General features: G+C 42.9%; 1 protein-coding gene and 1 long non-coding RNA gene across 2 annotated transcripts; one reads left to right on the plus strand and one right to left on the minus strand.

Moving 5' to 3' along the window:
• Positions 1-13: 13 nt before the first annotated feature.
• LOC144984411 (uncharacterized) lies at positions 14-639 on the plus strand. The gene is made up of 2 exons (XR_013648062.1): positions 14-298; positions 368-639. It is a non-coding gene; the product is annotated as an uncharacterized LOC144984411 (long non-coding RNA).
• An 11,832-nt stretch (positions 640-12,471) lies between these two features.
• LOC101156766 (protein NDRG1) lies at positions 12,472-17,417 on the minus strand. The gene is made up of 12 exons (XM_004077673.5): positions 17,232-17,417; positions 16,915-17,020; positions 16,485-16,605; positions 16,335-16,397; positions 16,158-16,218; positions 15,935-16,021; positions 15,542-15,598; positions 15,277-15,443; positions 15,090-15,189; positions 14,886-14,921; positions 14,756-14,807; positions 12,472-13,267 (listed from the first exon to the last, which is right to left on the minus strand). The coding sequence occupies exons 1-12, from the start codon at positions 17,280-17,282 to the stop codon at positions 13,041-13,043; spliced, it is 1,128 nt and encodes a 375-aa protein (XP_004077721.1). The 5' UTR covers positions 17,283-17,417; the 3' UTR covers positions 12,472-13,040.
• Between the last annotated feature and the right edge of the window lie 1,643 nt (positions 17,418-19,060).

The raw sequence follows: 19,060 nt of genomic DNA on the forward strand, positions 1-19,060 counted from the left end.
GTTTTCACTGCAGGTGTTGTTACTCCTGATCATAAAGGAATGTTGTTAAACGTGTGACGTGAGGAGAGCAGAAGAAACTGTGGGCTGAGGAAGAACTGTGCAAAACATCATCATTATGTAGAACCAAAACTGCCAAATTGTCATGGTGCCTCTGGCAGTCTACTGTCCCCCTCCCCTCTCTGCTCTGCTCTGCTGATTGGAACCAGCTGTGGATGCTCACCTCATCACGCTCCAGTCTTCTTAAGGAGATCCAGCCCCAGCATTCATCGCCAGTTCGTTACTCCTAATCGGTGCATAGGTCTGGTCACCTTAAGCTAAGTCTTATGGTTCAAGTTTGTTCTCGTACTTACCTCGCCTTGTCTATCAGGTCTTCATCATCACGAGCATCCACCTTGTCCAGCCTCTACGCAAGCAGCTCAGTCCATCCAGTTTCCGTCATGCCACGCCACGTTCCTGTCTCACGCAGTCCTGTCCGTCAAGTCTCCAGTCAGAAAACCTCTTCGGGATCGGAGATCATTCGCCCAGCACCGGATCCTGCTCCAACGCCCCTCAGTATCGGCAAGAATACTGACATCATCGTTCCTGCCTACGAACTATACTACGCCACTGAGAAAAAGATTAAATCTATTGGAACTATTATTTGCATTGAGTCTTCTTCCGAGTTCCAGCATCTGGGTCTGCCACATCATACGTATCATGACACTGTCAAGGAAAGCCTCCTGCTGCTCAGCTGCACTCCTCCTGGAGGCCCCTCCTCCCCTCCCTGCTCTCAGGTGTTCACAGCTGGTTCTCATATGCTCCTGATTTGTGCCCTTCTTAAGTTGCTCTGAACCCTCTGTCATTGTCGCAGCGTGTGGTTTGCTGGCTTCTCTAGCTTTGCTCTTGGCATTAAAAGCCCTTTCGAGTTATTTAGTTGTGTGTCTTTCCTGCACCTGGGTTCCTCCTTGGTTCCTCGTCACATTACGCTGCGACCATGTCCAACCCAGCAGGAGATTCGTCTCGACGAGACTTACCTGGATCCACCGCCGTTGGTGGTTCCGTCACGGGTACGGAGCGGGCAGACCTGGCTCAGGAGATGCGGGGCTTCATGTCGGGTATGCAGCAGCTTCACGAACGCCTCTCCAACCTGGAGCATGCTTCCTCGCCTTCTCCTCGGCAGACCAGACTGGGTCACCCTGAACCGTTTGATGGGACTGCTGCTGACTTCCGGGCGTTTCTCACTTCCTGCAGGCTGCAGTTTGACTTTAATCCTGATGATTTCCCCTCTGAGCAGAGCAAGGTGGCGTTTGCTCTGAGCTACCTAACCGGAAGAGCCAAACGATGGGGACTGGCGGAGTGGGAGTGCGGATCAGAGCTGTGTCGCTCCTTTCGGGTCTTCTCCGCTCGGCTTCTCACGGTATTCGATCCCACCACGCCTCATCGTGCTGCTGCGTCTGAGCTTCTTCGCCTTCAGCAGGGATCCCGCTGTGTCTCGGACTACGCGGTGGAGTTCCGGACCTTGGCTGCCAGCACCCGCTGGCCAGATGAAGCACTGCTCGACGTCTTCCTGCGGGGTCTGTCCGACGCTCTAAAAGACGAGCTGGCAGCGAGAGAACTTCCAGACGACCTCGAGGAGCTAATCGACCTGGCAGTTCGTATCGACCGGAGGATGAGGGAACGGGGTAACGAGCAACGCAGCCTTCCAGGTTACCGCCCACCGCGCCCCGCGGAGGTTCCTCCGCCTCCTTCCAACTCCCCTCCGGAGCCCATGCAGCTCGGAGCTGGCCGTCTCTCTCCAGCTGAACGGCAGCGCCGCATGCGGGAGGGACTTTGCCTTTATTGTGGACGTACGGGACACGTTGTGCGCAACTGTCCGGGAAACGCCTGGGCTCCCCAGCAGTGAGGAAACTGGTGAGCTGCAACCATTCTTTTTCCTCTCCTTCTCGTACCTCCACCAAGGTTTTGGTGGCTTATGCTGGAGCCCAGGTGGAATTTGACACTCTTATCGACTCGGGGTCTGATGGGGATCTGATCTCCCAGGAGGTGGTGGATAGACTGAAGATCCCCACCGAACCTCTGTCTCCAGCATTAGACATTCATGCCATTAATGGGTCCCTCTTACACAAGGTATCTGTTCGTACTGTTAATATTTCTGTGTCAATCTCTGGAAACCACTCTGAGACCATGTCATTTTATGTTGTTGAGTCCCTTAAACCTCCTGTTATTTTAGGGTTTCCCTGGTTGAGCAGACACAAACCTCACATCGACTGGGCTTCGGGGCTGTTTTTGTCTTGGAGTCCCTTTTGTTTGCTTAATTGCCTCTCCTCTGCCTCAGTTCGTAAAGCTGTTGAAGTTCAACAGTCTCCAGACCCTCCAGATCTCTGTAAGGTTCCGTCTGTTTATCACGATTTAAGTTCTGTGTTTTGTAAGGTACGGGCCAAATCTCTACCCCCCCATCGCCCTTATGACTGTGCCATCAATCTTCTGCCGGGGACCCAACCCCCTAAGGGGCATATATACCCCCTATCACCGCCTGAACGAGAGGCTATGGACTCGTACCTGCGGGAGAGTTTACAGGCGGGGCTCATTCGACCTTCTTCCTCGCCTGCTGGGGCGGGTTTTTTCTTTGTGGGGAAGCGAGACGGGGGTCTGCGACCCTGTATTGACTACAGGGGTTTGAATAAGATCACCGTACGTAACACCTACCCCTTACCCCTGCTGCACACTGCATTTGACCTGCTGAGTGGGGCACGTATGTTTTCTAGGTTGGACCTCAGGAACGCCTATCACCTGGTCCGGGTGAGAGAGGGTGATGAGTGGAAGACGGCGTTTAACACTCCTAGTGGACACTTTGAATATTTAGTTATGCCTTTTGGACTTACTAATGCTCCTGCAGTATTTCAATCTTTGATCAATGATGTTTTGAAGGACATGTTGAACAAATTTGTGTTCGTTTATCTGGATGATATTTTGGTTTTTTCACCTGACCTAGATTCTCATGTGCAGCACGTCAGAGCCGTCCTCCAGCGCCTCCTAAAGAACCACCTCTACTGCAAGGCCGAAAAATGCGAATTCCACACTACGCGGACTCGGTTCTTGGGGTATGTGGTCTCTCCTGGGCAGGTCCAGATGGACGACTCTAAGGTTCAGGCCGTCCTGGAGTGGCCGGTTCCCTCTGGTAAGAAGCAACTTCAGCGCTTCTTGGGGTTCGCCAATTTTTACAGGCGTTTTATCAGAGGTTTCAGTGGCATTGCTGCACCCCTTCATAGGATTACGTCTGATAAGGTGCGTTTTGTTTGGAACGAAGAAGCTGAGAGGGCTTTTAGTGAACTGAAGAGACGCTTCTCTACGGCCCCTATACTGACTCAGCCTGATCCCTCCAAGCAATTCATTGTGGAGGTGGATGCTTCTGAGTCTGGTGTGGGGGCTGTGTTGTCACAGAGAGCGTCCGATAACAAAGTTCATCCCTGTGCGTATTTCTCCCGCAAGCTCACTCCTCCGGAGAGAAACTACGATATAGGGAACAGAGAACTTCTAGCTGTGAAAGTGGCCCTGGAGGAGTGGCGCCACTGGCTGGAGGGGGCTGAGCAGCCGTTTCTAGTTTGGACTGACCACAAAAATCCGGTCTGCCAAGCGCCTCACTCCCCGCCAGGCTAGGTGGACTCTGTTCTTCGACAGGTTTGATTTCACCCTCTCCTATCGACCGGGAAGTAAGAATACCAAACCGGACGCACTCTCCAGTCAGTACCAACTGGAGGAGAAGGAGAGACCTGCTGAAGACACGCCTGTGCTCCCATCCCGCATGGTGCTCGGAGCCACCCGCTGGTCTCTGGAGCGACAGGTACAGGCTTCCCTTCCAGATCCTGCCACTATCCCCGCCGGCTGCCCGGGAGGCCAACTCTTTGTGCCATCGTCTCTTCGAACCATGGTATTGAAGTGGGGGCACTCTTCCAGACTGGCCTGCCATCCAGGGGTTACAAGGACTGGTTTCCTCATTGCCCAGCGGTTCTGGTGGCCCTCGATGTCTTCTGACATACGTGCTTTTGTGTCAGCCTGTCGTGTTTGTGCTAGTGTCAAGACCCCCAGGACTCCCCCTGCCGGTCTACTCCACCCTCTACCTGTGCCGTCTAGACCTTGGTCCCATGTTGCTATGGACTTCATCACCGGATTACCAGTTTCTCGAGGTAAAGCGGTTATCCTCACTATAATTGACCGTTTTTCTAAGTTAGCCCATGCCATACCCCTACAGAGACTTCCTTCAGCCAAAGAACTAGCCACCCTGGTTTCACAGCACTTGTTTCGCCTTCATGGCCTTCCTCTGAGCATCATGTCGGACCGGGACCCACAATTCATTGCAGCCTTCTGGAAGGAGTTTTGCAACCTCCTCCGGATCAAGGTCAGTCTGAGTTCTGGTTTCCATCCTCAGACTAACGGCCAGGTAGAGAGGTATAATCAGGATCTGGAGACATCGCTGCGAGCCATGTGTGGAAAGAACCCCAAGACCTGGTCTTCGCAGCTCCCATGGATTGAGTACGCCCATAACTCCCTGGTCAACTCTACTGGGTACTCTCCCTTTCAGGCAGCCTATGGCTTTCAGCCTCCCTTGTTCCCACACCAGGAGCAATTGGCGACCTCCTCGGGGCCAGCGGCGTTTGTGAGACGATGTCGTCGCACCTGGAGCAGGTTCCGGCTGGAGCTCCTACGGAACCAGGAACGTCTCGCTATGGTGGCTAACCGGCGACGGTCTTTTGCTCCAGACTACAGGGTGGGAGACAAGGTGCGGCTGTCCACGTCGGATATCCCGCTGAAGGGTGGTTCCAGGAAGATGCAGCCCAGATTCATCTGTCCTTTTACCATCTCTCGTATCATCAACCCTGTGGCCGTGAGACTGGACCTGCCTCGCTCCATGAAGGTGCATCCGGTGTTCCACGTTAGTAAGCTAAAACCTGTTCGGGACTCTCCCCTGCAGCCAGATCCCACTCCCCCTCCTGCTCCACGGATGGTAGGCGGTGGTCCGGTCTACACTGTCCAGGAGATCCTCGCCTCCAGGAGGGTAGGACGTGGCATCCAGTATCTGATCGACTGGAAGGGCTACGGTCCGGCAGATCGCCAGTGGGTGCCTGCACGCCACATCTGCGACCCCACGATGATCGCTCGCTTCCATCGCCTCCATCCAGATCAGCCTCGTCGGGGTCCGTCTGGTAGCCGGACTTAGGGACGGGGGTTCTGTCAAGGAAAGCCTCCTGCTGCTCAGCTGCACTCCTCCTGGAGGCCCCTCCTCCCCTCCCTGCTCTCAGGTGTTCACAGCTGGTTCTCATATGCTCCTGATTTGTGCCCTTCTTAAGTTGCTCTGAACCCTCTGTCATTGTCGCAGCGTGTGGTTTGCTGGCTTCTCTAGCTTTGCTCTTGGCATTAAAAGCCCTTTCGAGTTATTTAGTTGTGTGTCTTTCCTGCACCTGGGTTCCTCCTTGGTTCCTCGTCACAGACACAAATACAAATAAATAAATAAATGTACCCATTTATAAATAATAAATGTGAACAATAATTTGAGTATAAGTGGAAATATAAGCATTTATACACGTCTTTATCTATTATTTTGTATGTTCATAATTTTAAAATCACTACATTATTTTGTTTTTCATTTATAAATGAGAATGTTTATTTCCTACTTGTATTTGGCAGTTTTGATTCTCCATATTTCATGCTAATGCAAGATTTTAAGGCACATTCATTGTTGAACAAGACTACCTGACCTGGCATGCTTATAAATGAGATTGTGTTATTCATTTTGGTGTTTTTGGAAATGACAATTACATGTGTGTACATATACAACTGTAACCGAATATACTTTTAGTTAGGGCACTGAGCTTTGATGGTGGGAGTAGTGGGTTTAGGAATATAATGAGATAAGGTACGGGGTGAGAGTTTATACGATTTTTCTTCTTCTCACTCCCTTTTGGATTTTTGGATTTTATATAGTTTTGTCTTGTCTTACTTTTGTTATTCTACAATTGTTTTCACTTGTCCGAAATAAATATTTTTGAAGTTGAACTACAATCGGCGGGCCACAAACTCCCTCTCCTTTCTGATGCATCCAATTATAGAAGACTAGAACCATGTCTGGCGCAAAACCTTACAGCTTAGCTCAGACATCCAACCTGTGATAACCTAAATAGGTTATTACACTTGACAGGGAATAGTCTAGGTGAAGATGACCCCATTTTTTGCGATCAGCGGGGATGCTTCTGAAACAAAAAAGATGCTGTGGGCTAGTTATAGCTCAAATGTTGTTTCACTGCTGAGACATGTTGTTGTGTAGCACAAAATAAGTAACTCTGCCTTAGTGATTCTTTTGATCACTTTGCCAGTCCCAAGCCTGGATAAAAGAGGAGGGAACAATTATTGTGTTTATATTATGTTGTTTGGCTTCAAATTTTTTCTGAAAAGATCATGCAAATAATACAGTAATTGTACTACATTGGCACTTTACGTACAACGGTTTGGAGCTCAAGAACCCAGATGCAGAGCAAGACTTTGTCTTGCTAGTGAACAGTATCATTTCAGTCATTTTTAAAGTTTTCACCCGTTATTCACTTCTCATTCAACCTCAATTAACATATACTGTATTCAGACACAAAACAAAATATCATTTATTTTACTTTATTATTAAACATAAATAAAACATACTCGTAATGTTTAATTTACAATCAATTGCCCAGGTACTGGGCCAAACCATTTTCTTTTTTACCCCTCCCAGGTAATCAGGGTGATTGGAGGATTAACTGCAACTGTGCAGCATCATCCTGCTACACTTTCATGTTGTGGAAGCTTAATTCTGACCCTACTATCTAAATGTTGCAGCAGAAACCCGCCATCAGACCAGAAAACGTTTTTCAAGTCTTTCAACGTCCTATTTTGGTGAGTCTTTGTGAATTGTAGCCTCAGTTTCCTGTTCTTAGTTGACAGGAGTGGCACCCGGTGGGGTCTTCTGCTGCTGTAGCCCATCTACCTCAAGGCATTTCTGCCTCACTAGATATTTTCTCTTTTTTGGACAATGCTCTGTAAATCCTAGAAATGTTTTTTAGTGAAAATCCCACTAGATCGGCAGTTTCTGAAATACTCAGACCAACCCGTCTGCCACCAACAACCATGCCATGTTCAAAATCACTCACATTACATTTCTTCCCCATTCTGATGCTGGGTTTGAACAGCAGCAGATGAGCTTAAACCATGTCTACGTGCCTAAATGCATTGAATTGGTGTTACATGATTGGCTGATTAGAAACCGGTATTAATGAGCAGCTGTACAGGTGTGCCTATTTAAGTGGCCAGTGAGTGTATAGTAATGTTATTTTAAGGTTAAATATGAATTGTGGAACATAACACTTTCTACTTGCATTTTAACAGTCAGAATGGACGAGACCAGACCAGAGATACCCAAGACTTTTGTTGCCAGATGCTCCAAAATATTTTTTCTTTGCCCCTCAGCTGCTCGTCCTCATGTCCTCCTCCACTACATCCATGAACCTCCTCTTTGGTCTTCCTCAAGGAGCATAATTTTACAAACATCATCAATGTCCCTCCTCTCAAAGCATTCAAACTATCTCAATCTCCTTCCCTGCATTTATCTCCAAAACATCTAACATGAGCTATTCCTCTGATGGATTCATTTCTGATTGCTGCTTTTAAAATATTCAAACCATATCTCTGAGGCTTCAGGCGTTTTTATAACAGGCTTTAAGTGTTGACCTTAGCGTTCTGAAATGTTTCCTTCCCAAACACACTTTACTTTAGATAATATTAAAAGCAACAATTCTTGGGTGGAGGGAAAACATTTTTTACCCTTTTTAGTGGATTCCTTTCCACAGAGGAGATGCTCCAGATGCTCCTATCTCACCCATAGGATGTTTTAAAGTTTTCTTCTTTGTCATTTTTTTTAGAACAATCCAAATCACAGAAGCACTGTAAAATCAAAGAACACAAAACATATTCAATCAAGGCTGTGGCCTTTTGTTTAAATGGGAGATTTTGCTCATACATTATTTATCATTGTGTTCAAATTCAAACAATAAAAAAGCTAATGCAAAATGTTGATGCACTCCAAAATGCACAAAAGCAAAAAAGAAATACAATTGTGACATTGATGGTAAATGTCAACATGTCATAGATTTGTATCTTTGCTGTTTCAGAGTCAAGGTCTGAAACAATCCATCTACTAAACAGCCACAATTCTTCCACCTACACATACATCACCCACGCTCATACATGCAGCTTCTTTCTCTACAAACACAAATTCATGCAGGCACTGCATGAACAAAGAGATGCTTTCATGTAATATAGAGGGGCAACTTTTTTTAGATTAAGGCTTACTATATTTTAATTAAATATTCTCACTGGCATATTTACAGTAACACAGCTGCTGGGGATGTAAACATAAAGAAAAGCAAACAGCTTTTAAGGAGTGTTTCCGGTATCAGGCCAAAGAACTGTACTAATGCTGCAGAATAAAAAGGCTTTTTTATTTGAAGTGTGTGGAGCAAGAACTCTTCAACATCATATTTTTTTCCCTGTTTACATATATGTGAATAAAATAATAGCAAAAAAGTTGATTTGCCAGGGGTTTTACGTGGTTCATTGGGGTTATCGCCACCACTTCACAGCATAATGGCCTTGGTTCAAATTTCTGTGAAATTTCTGTGAAGAGATTTCTGTGAAGACCATGTAATCCCTGTACATGTCATGATCTGCTTGGCGGGAGAGACCCAGACGCTGGAACCCAGAAAGAAATACAGGAGAGTTAAATGGCGAATTAAGGATTTTAATTTCCTGGACGAGGATCCGATGGTGAGTAAATTGAGAAGTATCCGATGGCGAGATGATACTGGCGTGGAGACCGGGAGTAATGGCTTGGAGTTCTGACGTGGCTTGAGATCTTGCTGTGGCTGAACGATCTTGATTTGGCTGGAGTCGTGGCATGACTGGAGGCTAGGATAGCAGGTGAGGATAAGACTCAGGTGGACACTCATGGTTATTTGTTCTGTAGACAAGGCATACTGTAGAAGCGAGGTTAACATTGACCTTGAGTACGTGATCATAGACTCAAACAAAAGATCTAGGCTGAGCACCATAAGAAGCAATGAACTGGTGATGAATGCTGGAACTGGATGTCCTTATAAAGGCAGGTAAATGATGAGGTGAGCATCCACAGCTGGGTCCAATCAGGAAGGTAGAGCAGAGAGGGGAGGGGGAGGAGAGACTGCCAGAGGCACCATGACAGTACAGTCACACATTTTTTTCACATACTGTAATATTTATTAGTGAAATAACAAACCAATGAGTTTGTTAACACCATACAGGGTTACATGGTTTTAAAAATGGTTAAGCTCCAACAAAAATGTGCAGATCATTAACATTGGTAAGACTCTAAACTGGATCATATTTTACTAAATAAATGTTCTGCGTCTCTTAGAGGGCGTTTCAGTTTTGCCACTAGGTGGAGTTGAGCTAAAGCATTACACTTCATGCAAGAAGTTTGAGCAAAAACGGTTACTTTAAAAAATGCTTCTTTGAAAGACTTTGAAAAATTCATGCCTGTGAGTACATAAAGCTGTTCATTTAGTCAGAAATGTATGTTTAGGTCGAATGAGCATTAGCATCAGGCAACCTATGAAATATTCCATTATACAGGGCTGTCAACTCTTCATAAAAGCTTGGTGTGAGACTTAGAAAAAAGGAGTCACTCTTTATGTCGGCAAGAGTCTATACCGACAGCAGGGATAAAATGATGATTGGAAGATAATTTTTAAAAAGTGCCAAATAAAGCGTATCTGTAAAGATAAAAAGGCAAAAAGAAATGCAGAAATGTGTTGCCATATCTCCAAAAATGCTGGAGAAAGACAAGATAGGAAAAGAACAGAATCAGAGCAAAGCTGACCACCCCCTTCCTTATACTGCGCACTGCTCAGAAAGTCAGTTAGTGCTGCTTAAGCGACAGTTATGTACTCTTTGTGCACAATGTCGCTGTTCCAAATGAGAAAATTAGACAGTCAAAGGATAGTTTGTTTATTTTAATTTTAATTTTTACCAGTTTTAGCTTACTGAATGCTCTCTCACAACAGAAACAGGAATCGTCCAAAAGATTCACAACGTGATGCACACTTCTCCAAAGATGCTTTGCAGCTGCAGCTTACAAATCACATTCAGGAGTTCAAGGGATATGAGATTGTTGTGTACATGACATACAGTGAATACATAGTATTTCCTACAATATATCTTTCGTAATGGCATAGTCATCCACTTGTAAACGTCTCTGACTGGACCAAGAGCAGTCATCCCTGTTTGCTGCACACACCAGATTTTTTCTACCGTTCTCATTGCCCAATTTCTATTTCTTCGTTTTAAAGGGCACATTTTTCAACGTGTTCAAACGGTTAAAAATGATTTATTTAATTCATTTTAATTAATCATTCTTTGTTCACCTTTGTTTTGTAATTGTGGTAAAATGTATTACCATTATTACTCACAGTTGCTCACCTCCTTCCTCATGTGTGAGCTCTGAGGCTGATTCTGGTTCAGTTGGAGGCTGACAGACTGATGCTGCCGCTGCTGTTTCTGCTGATGCAGTTGACTCTGTTCAGAATTTTTAGAAACGTTTGGACAGAGGGGATGTCAACTACTATTGAATAAGAACAGTTTAATAAATGTTTGAATGGATTTATTATTTAACTAATATAATGGTGAAATGTAAAACATTTTTTTTTCGGAGCTACCATGGTGAGAAAAGTGAGGTAAATTATAGAGACAAAGTTAATACTGTCATGGTGCCTCTGGCAGCTCTCCTCCCCCTCCCCTCTCTGCTCTGCTTCCTGACTCAAACCAGCTGTGACCACTCACCTCATCAACCTCCAGACCTACTTTAGGAGATTCAGTTCCAGCATTCAACACCAGTTTGTTGCCCCTGATGGTGCATAGTCTGGGCACTAAGAAACTTCTTTGCGCATATGTTTTTTGCTCCTTGCCAGGCCTGCACAATATATAGCAAATTTATCGTTATCTCAACATCAAGCTGTGCAATATGCATATCGCAAAAGATGGTGAAAATTGCAAAAAATGGTTGCCTTAAATATGCTAAAACAATCTTATGGCAGCTTGAAGTATTTGACGAAACAAAGAAATTCCTGTATGTATTTGACCAATCGAATAGACTCCTATACATCATAGACCAATCGGATGGAGCCCTTTTATGTTAGATGTTCATTTCCTATGTAGATGTGGGTCATTTGGAATATAATTTTTAAACTGTTGCAGTGAAATGGAAATTATGTTTTTGTTTTTTTTGCTATTTGTTCATTTACCGCAAGTTATATCGCCATCCCAGTATTGATCACTAATATTGCGTATCGCAAGTTTTCCTCATATCGTGCAGCCCTACTCCTTGCTAATACTTGTTTATGCCTTGCCTACAGGACTACAAAACCACGAGTGGTCATCTGAGTCACATTGCTCCCAGAGCAAAAGTTTCCTCACGGAATTTCCTGGAAACACCAAGCCAAGCCTGGACCTCCAGCCACGACTTGAGCCACAATTAAGCCTCCAGTCCCGCCATGACTCCTCAACACAAGACCTCCAGCCTCGCCATGACTTCAAGCCACGCCTGAAAATAAACATTATTACTTACCTCCTTACTCACCTGTGTTTTCCTTCGGGGTTCCAGCGCCTGGGTCTGTCCTGCCTAGCAAGTCATGACGATATTCATCTTATTTTCTACCACAAACCTACCTTTTTTCTGAAATATAGGTGACGTATTTTTGACCCCTCAAACCCTTTTCCTCTCTTGATTTCTTTTCCCTCCTTTTTTGGCATCCTGATTTTGAAGTCATGTCTTCTCTACCTCACACACTGCACTGTGGCTCTGTCTATTACAAACTGCTGCCTGTGCTTGAGGCAGAAGTTTAAGCCACAATCACACACAAACCTACGGGCAAAATAGACTGATGGTGGGAGGAAGCCAGAGTCCCTGGAGAAAACCCATGCGAGCACAGGGAGAACATGCGAACTCCACGCAGAAAGGTTCCCCCATTGATGTTCTGTTTCAGGTTCCCCAGCTGGGACTTGAAAAAGGAGCCTTGTTGTGAGGCAAGAGCGCTAACCACTGCGCCACCGTGCAGCCAAGTTTTTCCCATCATTAGGGGCCCTTTTCCCAGGACCCGCTTAACAGGTGCCTGTGACTAAGGCTATAGTGGTCAGTGTTTGGTGCGCTGCTCACTCACATTATCTGCGCCTTTACATTATGGTAAGATAAAAAAAAAAAACGTTATTAAATGTTAAAGCGTTATTAAAATGCGTTCTTAAAGTCAGCAAATACTATTTACAACTTTTTGCCACTTGACTCAAATACTTACCTGGAAAATGTGATTTCAAACTAGATGGACTCTTGACGTTTAACTTGAGGATGAAGCGAGTGCAACTCAGTAGTGGATAAACAAGTCCTTATGACAGTGTGCATTCATTATTTATTGTGAAACACACTACACAATAAGTTTGAATCCACACTAGGAACTACAGTGTTAGGTCATAACATATTCCTGCTTTTAGTAACACACAGTTGTTATAGTTGCATCATCGTATACAGTTCTTACAGTTATAAGTGTGCATTTTCTTTTCCCACTGAGTTATTCTATAAATTAGATAATTATGCACCTTCACATGGAAAAACAAATACTTTTACATAAACACATAATGGATTTGATTTTAAAGTGTTAAAACATCTAATATGTCTTTATCTGCCTTATATAATGATGGACATGAGCATGTGAGGAAACTTTACATAGAATCTTTTAAATAATTCAGTGATAAAAGGAGGAATAAAAGTCAAGAGTGGATGAGAAAAGAAAAGAAATTTGAGGAAAGGATTTCAAATCATCTAGTTTTCAGAGGTGAGTGAAAATACAACCACAGAGTGATTGCAAGTGGAAATTAGAAGAAGGAAGGGAGGATTCAGGTAGGAGTAAAGAATGAGGCATCGTTTGAATAAAGTGCAAGGGGTGTTCGTTGTGTGCACTCTAGCATGCTACTTCAGCGGCCTTTGAGGTGTTCTGGTTTAGAGTGGAGACACTTTCCATGGAGACATCAGTGTTTGTGCGCCCACGCTTCTCCTCCGTGCTTTGAGAGTGCACCCGACCCCGCTGCAGCTCGTTGGTATGTGAGCGGCTGCGGGGCGCTTCAAAAGACACGGAGCTGGTGCTGGACGTAGTTCTTGAGCGCAGTCTGGTCATGCTGGCACTGGACACTGTAAACAAAACAGAGGCAGCTTTTTACCATGAAGTCAGATTGCAATGAGTTGTTAATTCAAAAACTCTCTTTTTGTTTTGTTGAGTGAGCCTTTTTTTTTCAAGTAAATTCAAACAAAAACAAAACTGAAAAGTGGGCCAATAAATAAAAAATAACTAAAATACAACCGTTAAATCACCTTTCCAGTCAGATTCTATTGGAATAAGGAAATGTATTCCACAAGGTTCTTCTCTTGGGCCACTACTATTTTATATTTTTTACTAATGACCTGTCAAAGTACAAAATGTAGCATCCATCTTTAAGCTGATGATACAATTGTCTACTGTTCCAAACCAAGCATCTCGGACATTAATAACTCTTTGCAGCAGGATTTTGATTCCATACAACGATGACTTATCTATAAGCTCATTCTGAATATTAGTAAATCATACCACATTCTCTTTCAGACACACAATTAATAAATCTTACTTTTTGGATTTCTCTCCCTGAGTGTCTTTTAAATGACCCAGTGTCTGGTTAAAACTGAATTTATCTTTCAAACTCACATTCATTCCATCTCTAACAAGTTAATCCATGTCTAAAACCTTTTTACCAACCAGTGAATTGCTTCAATTTTCACATAAGGAAAAGATTAGTTTCTCAATTATTACCTCCTGTTTTAGATTTTGCCAAATGTCTTTATTTTAATTTAACTTCTGCTTGTTTTATCTGCACCAACTTATGTTGTTTTGTTCTTTGCTGCCCTTATGACTCACCACTGCTCGTTAGGAGAATGTGATGGTGAGGGGTTGGCTCTCTCTGTCAAATATAAGACAAGGCTAACTGGCAACAATATATTTTTAAATGTATACTTTAACCTTCCATTTTCCTTCACATAGTACTTCCTATAGATCACAACATAACTTACGGCATCTTGACCAAATGTATTCTTTTTTATTCCTAGATATAAAAAGCATTGGGGGAAAAGCTTTCTGTGTTAAGACACCTAGCAATAGGAACATCTTCCTCTCTCTTTACACTCTATCTTAAAGCTCTCATCATTTAAGAAAGCTCTCTTAACTCATTTTAATTGTAACATAATTTAATTTTTTTATTTTAAATTTGGACAACCCAATGTATATGTTACTTTTCTTGTATACTTTGAATCATATTTATTTTGTGCAATGTCATTCAAGGCATTGGTGAATACGGAGAGCGGGTGTGTTTGTGTGTGAGAATATGCCTGTGTGTGAGGGCGCTCAAGTGCTATTGCGAGCTAAATTGTATTATTTGTTTGCTCTGTCCTTTTTTTGTCCTTTTCAACAGTTTATTGTTTTTCATTTACTCTTGTAACCGTTCGATACTAAGGACCCTCTTGAAAAAGTGATGTTGCACCTAAAGGGGCTTATTCTCATGTTTTATTGATTAAGTTAAATAAAATATCTAAAAATTTTATATACACAGAAGTTTAAGATTCACAAAAGTTTGAGATTATAAACAGACTCACAGTATCCCAGGCCTTGGATGAAATATTTGAGGGCTTCAGTCACTTTAGCAGGCTGTGAGGGAATAGTAAAAAGTGTATTCAATTTAATTTAAAATATATATTATTGTGAGATTTGAGTTGTCTGTCATACCTGATCCACTTGAGGAAGACCTCCACAATCCGCCATCTACAAGAGAACATGACAATAGTGAGGGATTGCTTGGATAAAGTGATAAGTCAATTAAAGAGTGAATGCCCAAAAGACTTTCGGTCAGCAAAACATAATTATAAAAGCATCAAATGTACAGTATGTGACATCCTGCAGTACTTTTGCATCCATTAAACATGCAAATACCTTAAGCAGTGTGGTCTTGTTGGGGTTAAGTTTAGAGTTGCAGTCAACCACAGCTTCCACAGCTGGAGAGTTGTCTCCCACAACCAGGAGAGTGGAGCACCTACAGCAGAAACCAGCAGACAGGTACGTTCAGATGAAGCATTTTTAGAAGAGATCTGCGCAAGCCTGTGAGAATCACATGACTCACTTTAGGGTCCTGACATTGATGTTTCCTCCAGAAACCGGCCTCTGCACATCCAAAGTGGTCCGGTTGTTGTAGGAGCGGAAGAACTGACTCACGTTGGACTGGTTCATGGTTGCTGTGATGTAGTGGCGATATGTAGCCACAAGGTCATAATTTTTCTGGATCTCTTCCTGTTATCAGAACACAGATTTTATACATGCTGCATATCTCCTTAAAAGTATAAGAAAATAAAACGTAAAATAGCCTTATTTTTGTTTTTTTACATTACCTGTCCAAACAAGTGTGCAATGAGTTTGTCTGGGAGAGTTTGGGTCCAATCTGTAATCTATAACATACACAGCGTCACCGGGTTGATGGATGATTCTCTTTTCCTCATACTCCTCATATTTTGTAATGTGAAGAAAATATAAACTGCACAAAAATTATGTTGATTAACTATGACAGAAACTTTTGGTTTTTAATTTTCTCATTTACAAAAGTCACTGCTGAACATCTTCACGGCAAGCATGTGAAACACCCTCAACTATGTCAATCCATTTCTGTCACCAGCTTAAGCAAGCTAAATTCCAAAGTTTAAGCCAGATGTTGATTAATTCATTGATTGGAATATAATAATAAAGCATGGTCTGGACAGGGAAAATTTCTCAGGCATAGTTCCCACCTTGTTTGCAACAGAATCCATCAGGCCCTCAGCATTGGGGTTGACATTAATCAGAACCAGCCCGTCCACTAAATCAGGGTGATTCAACTGTATGGGCAGAAAACAAAAAAAGTCAAAGTCTCTAGATAAAGGCATGTCAAGATTTTTTTAATAAATTTGATTATTTTAATGCTTTTATCTTTACAATTTAAATGGAATTGTGAGGGGAAAGATTTAAACTCACAGCAAATCTGGCCAGGATGTATGCTCCTGCTCCAACTCCCAGGCCAATCACACTACGCAACCTGCAATACACCACCACAGACTAAGTAACTCAAGTGTGACTAGAAGAAAAGCTTGACTCAAAGGTTTACATGCTAGTTTATATATAAAACAAACTTAACTCTTAAATTTGACTCACCCAAAATTTTTGAGGACAGCAGGTAATGCTTCAGAGAGCTGGTCCACGGTGGGGTAGGTATACCTGATGGGCCAGAGTTTAGTAACTCTTTTTTACAGAACAAAAAAAAGACATGAGTGATGGAGTGATAAAAAATGAGGGATAACTCACAATGTAGGCAGAGATTTGGCTGCTTCTTGTTGTCCTGGAGCCTCAACATGACAAACAGGCAAATGTTTGACAATCTCCTGCATGTCTTCATGGTTGAAAAGAGTCTCAAAACACGATTTATCTACAAGACACAACAAATACATTCATTTAGTTTTTGTTGATGATAGAGAACATACAGAAAGAAACATCTCAATCTGGCAGATTTTGTCAGCATATGAAGGGAGTTTACAATAAACCATGAGTAGGCATTTGAGTTAAAAAAAAGGTCCTTACTGTCATTCGTTTGTGATATATAATATATTATCAGAACAATGTCATTTATTAATTTAAAATAACAGAAAGTACATTTTGTGTTTCGCTTAAATTGTCTGTGCTGGATGAATTTGACAGGACATGATGTCTCTTTCTGGACCCTGCATCTGTGACTTACGGTTCAGTCCAACATCGTGAAAGGTCAGGATGACGGGGCGGTTTGCCTTTGGAGTTCCTGTCATGATGCAGTGGAGATCTCCGTAAGGAGTCTCCACGTACTCTTCCTAAAATGTAAACACACAAAGTTTCTGCCACACTTCTCTACATTATCCTCATGCAGGCACAGAATGTAACAACAAACACAACTAAAACCAGAATAAAAAGTAAGCAAAACCTGAGGTTCATCTTTTCCCCCACATTTACAATGTTATTCAGTCTTAAATGTAAATTAAAGTCTTAGCCCACATAATACCATACATTTTTAGCCATACTCACAGTCGCATGAGGCTCAAAGACAGAGTCACAGTCATTCTCCTCCAGAACCATGGCTGTTATGTCGGATTTAATATGTGGATATTTGAAGCGCTGTATATCCTGGCAGACCAGCGAACACACTCCGCTTGAGAACAACAGTCCAGTTTTCAGTGTGTCAGGCTACACGTTTGAGCTGGTTTTTATATCTTCAGACGCTGATCTTTTTCTAAGCCTTAACTCCATCCTGGGTCAGGCCTGGCCAACTGGCCTTGTCTTCTTTAATCTGACCTCAGGCTGCTGCGTTCCCACGGAAACAACACAAGATTTTCTTTAAGAATTAATGACTGCTCTACAAAAAAAAATGAAATCCCGCAAAAGAAAATTATCTTAGATAAATGTATTTACAAAGTAAATATTTTGAGCATGTATTTTGTTGTTTTCATTTAATTTAATAAAGTTTTTTTTGTTTGACTTCTTTGAATATTATTCGAGTCTGTTAAATACAGTATCATCAATATACCTAACAAATAACAATCATGGATCAACGGAAAGTTCAACTTGCTAAAAATGTTGATGTATGATTTTTTTCCTGTGAGACATAAGTAGAATCACTACATGGCCTGCTGGGTAATGAGTGGGTCAGCTGTTTAATCCCCAAGGTCCATCTGTTCTAAGGTGTGCAGCTCCTTGCAGTTAACTGAACTTTCTCACTACATGCAGTTTATCTCAATAATATTTAGCGTACATACACAAGTCAAGTCAAATAAAATTTAAAAGGACTTATGATTAGCTGTTCTTACAAAGTCCTCTACTCAAAAGCTTAAAGAATTCCTTTTTTTATATCCTTTATCAGATAATTTTTTTTTCTTTTAAGTGTGATTACGTTTTATAATTTGTCTAGTAGCTTTTATATCATTTTATACCATGTTTTACGTCTTTGTTTAATTACTTTTTTAATGGATAGCATAAATCAAAATTTTGGTTACTCACTCTTACTGATCCAGATGATTCAATGGAAGTTTTAAATGGGTGTTAAACCCAATGTTCACTACTTCAGAAGAGTGTGATTATTTGCTCTCATTTATACATTAATTGTTTAGCTGTTTGGAAGACACTTTCTTTGACAAAGCCTTGAGCCTCAAAGCGAGGCAAAACCTTCTTATTCTTGAGATTCCATCGCTTAACTGCACAGATTCAAGAGACATTTTTTTGCACAGTAGGAGTGTTTATTCACTTGTCCTAAACACATCATATATCCTATTTTTGTGTCCATGAACATTGAGCAGATGTCCATCCATCCATCCATCCATCCATCCATCCATCCATCCATCCATCCATCCATCCATCCATCCATCCATCCATCCATCCATCCATCCATCCATCCATCCATCCATCCATCCATCCATCCATTCATCCATTCATCCATCCATCCCTCTTCCTCCGCTTATCCGGGACCGGGTCGCGGGGGGAGCAGTCTAAGCAAAGTCTTTGAAGCAAAGATGCTCCGACTTCCCTCGCCCCGGCCACTTCCTCCAGCTCCTCTGGGGGGACCACAGCTTCCTCCAGCTCCTCTAGGGGGTATCCGGACTAGATGCCCGAGCAATCTCAACTGGCTCCTTTCTATGTGGAGGAGAAGCGGTTCTACTCCGAGCACTCCGCGGGTGACCGAGCTTCTCACCCTACCTCTAAGTGAGAGCAGATGTGTGTTGTCAAAAACCTCCAGTATTGTCTTTTTTTGCCCAAACAGACACTGATGTATCTTGACCTTGAAGTCCATCTTAAATGTCTGAGGTTGTACTGGGCTCTTTGCCACATCCAGAAAGGTTGGCTGCAGTGCTGTGGGCCATGAA

The sequence above is a fragment of the Oryzias latipes genome, chromosome 16 (genome assembly GCF_053564925.1).
Source record: "Oryzias latipes strain Hd-rR chromosome 16, Olatipes_Hd-rR_3.1".
NCBI lineage: Eukaryota > Metazoa > Chordata > Actinopteri > Beloniformes > Adrianichthyidae > Oryzias > Oryzias latipes.

Coding starts and splice junctions, on each gene's coding strand:
- LOC101156766 (XM_004077673.5), bottom strand. CDS start 17,282: ATGGTTCTGGAGGAGAATGACTGTGACTCTGTCTTTGAGCCTCATGCG. Junction 17,021..17,231: donor TCTTTGAGCCTCATGCGACT/GTGAGTATGGCT, acceptor TTTACATTTTAG/GAAGAGTACGTGGAGACTCC. Junction 14,808..14,885: donor GTCTTCCTCAAGTGGATCAG/GTATGACAGACA, acceptor ATTCCCTCACAG/CCTGCTAAAGTGACTGAAGC.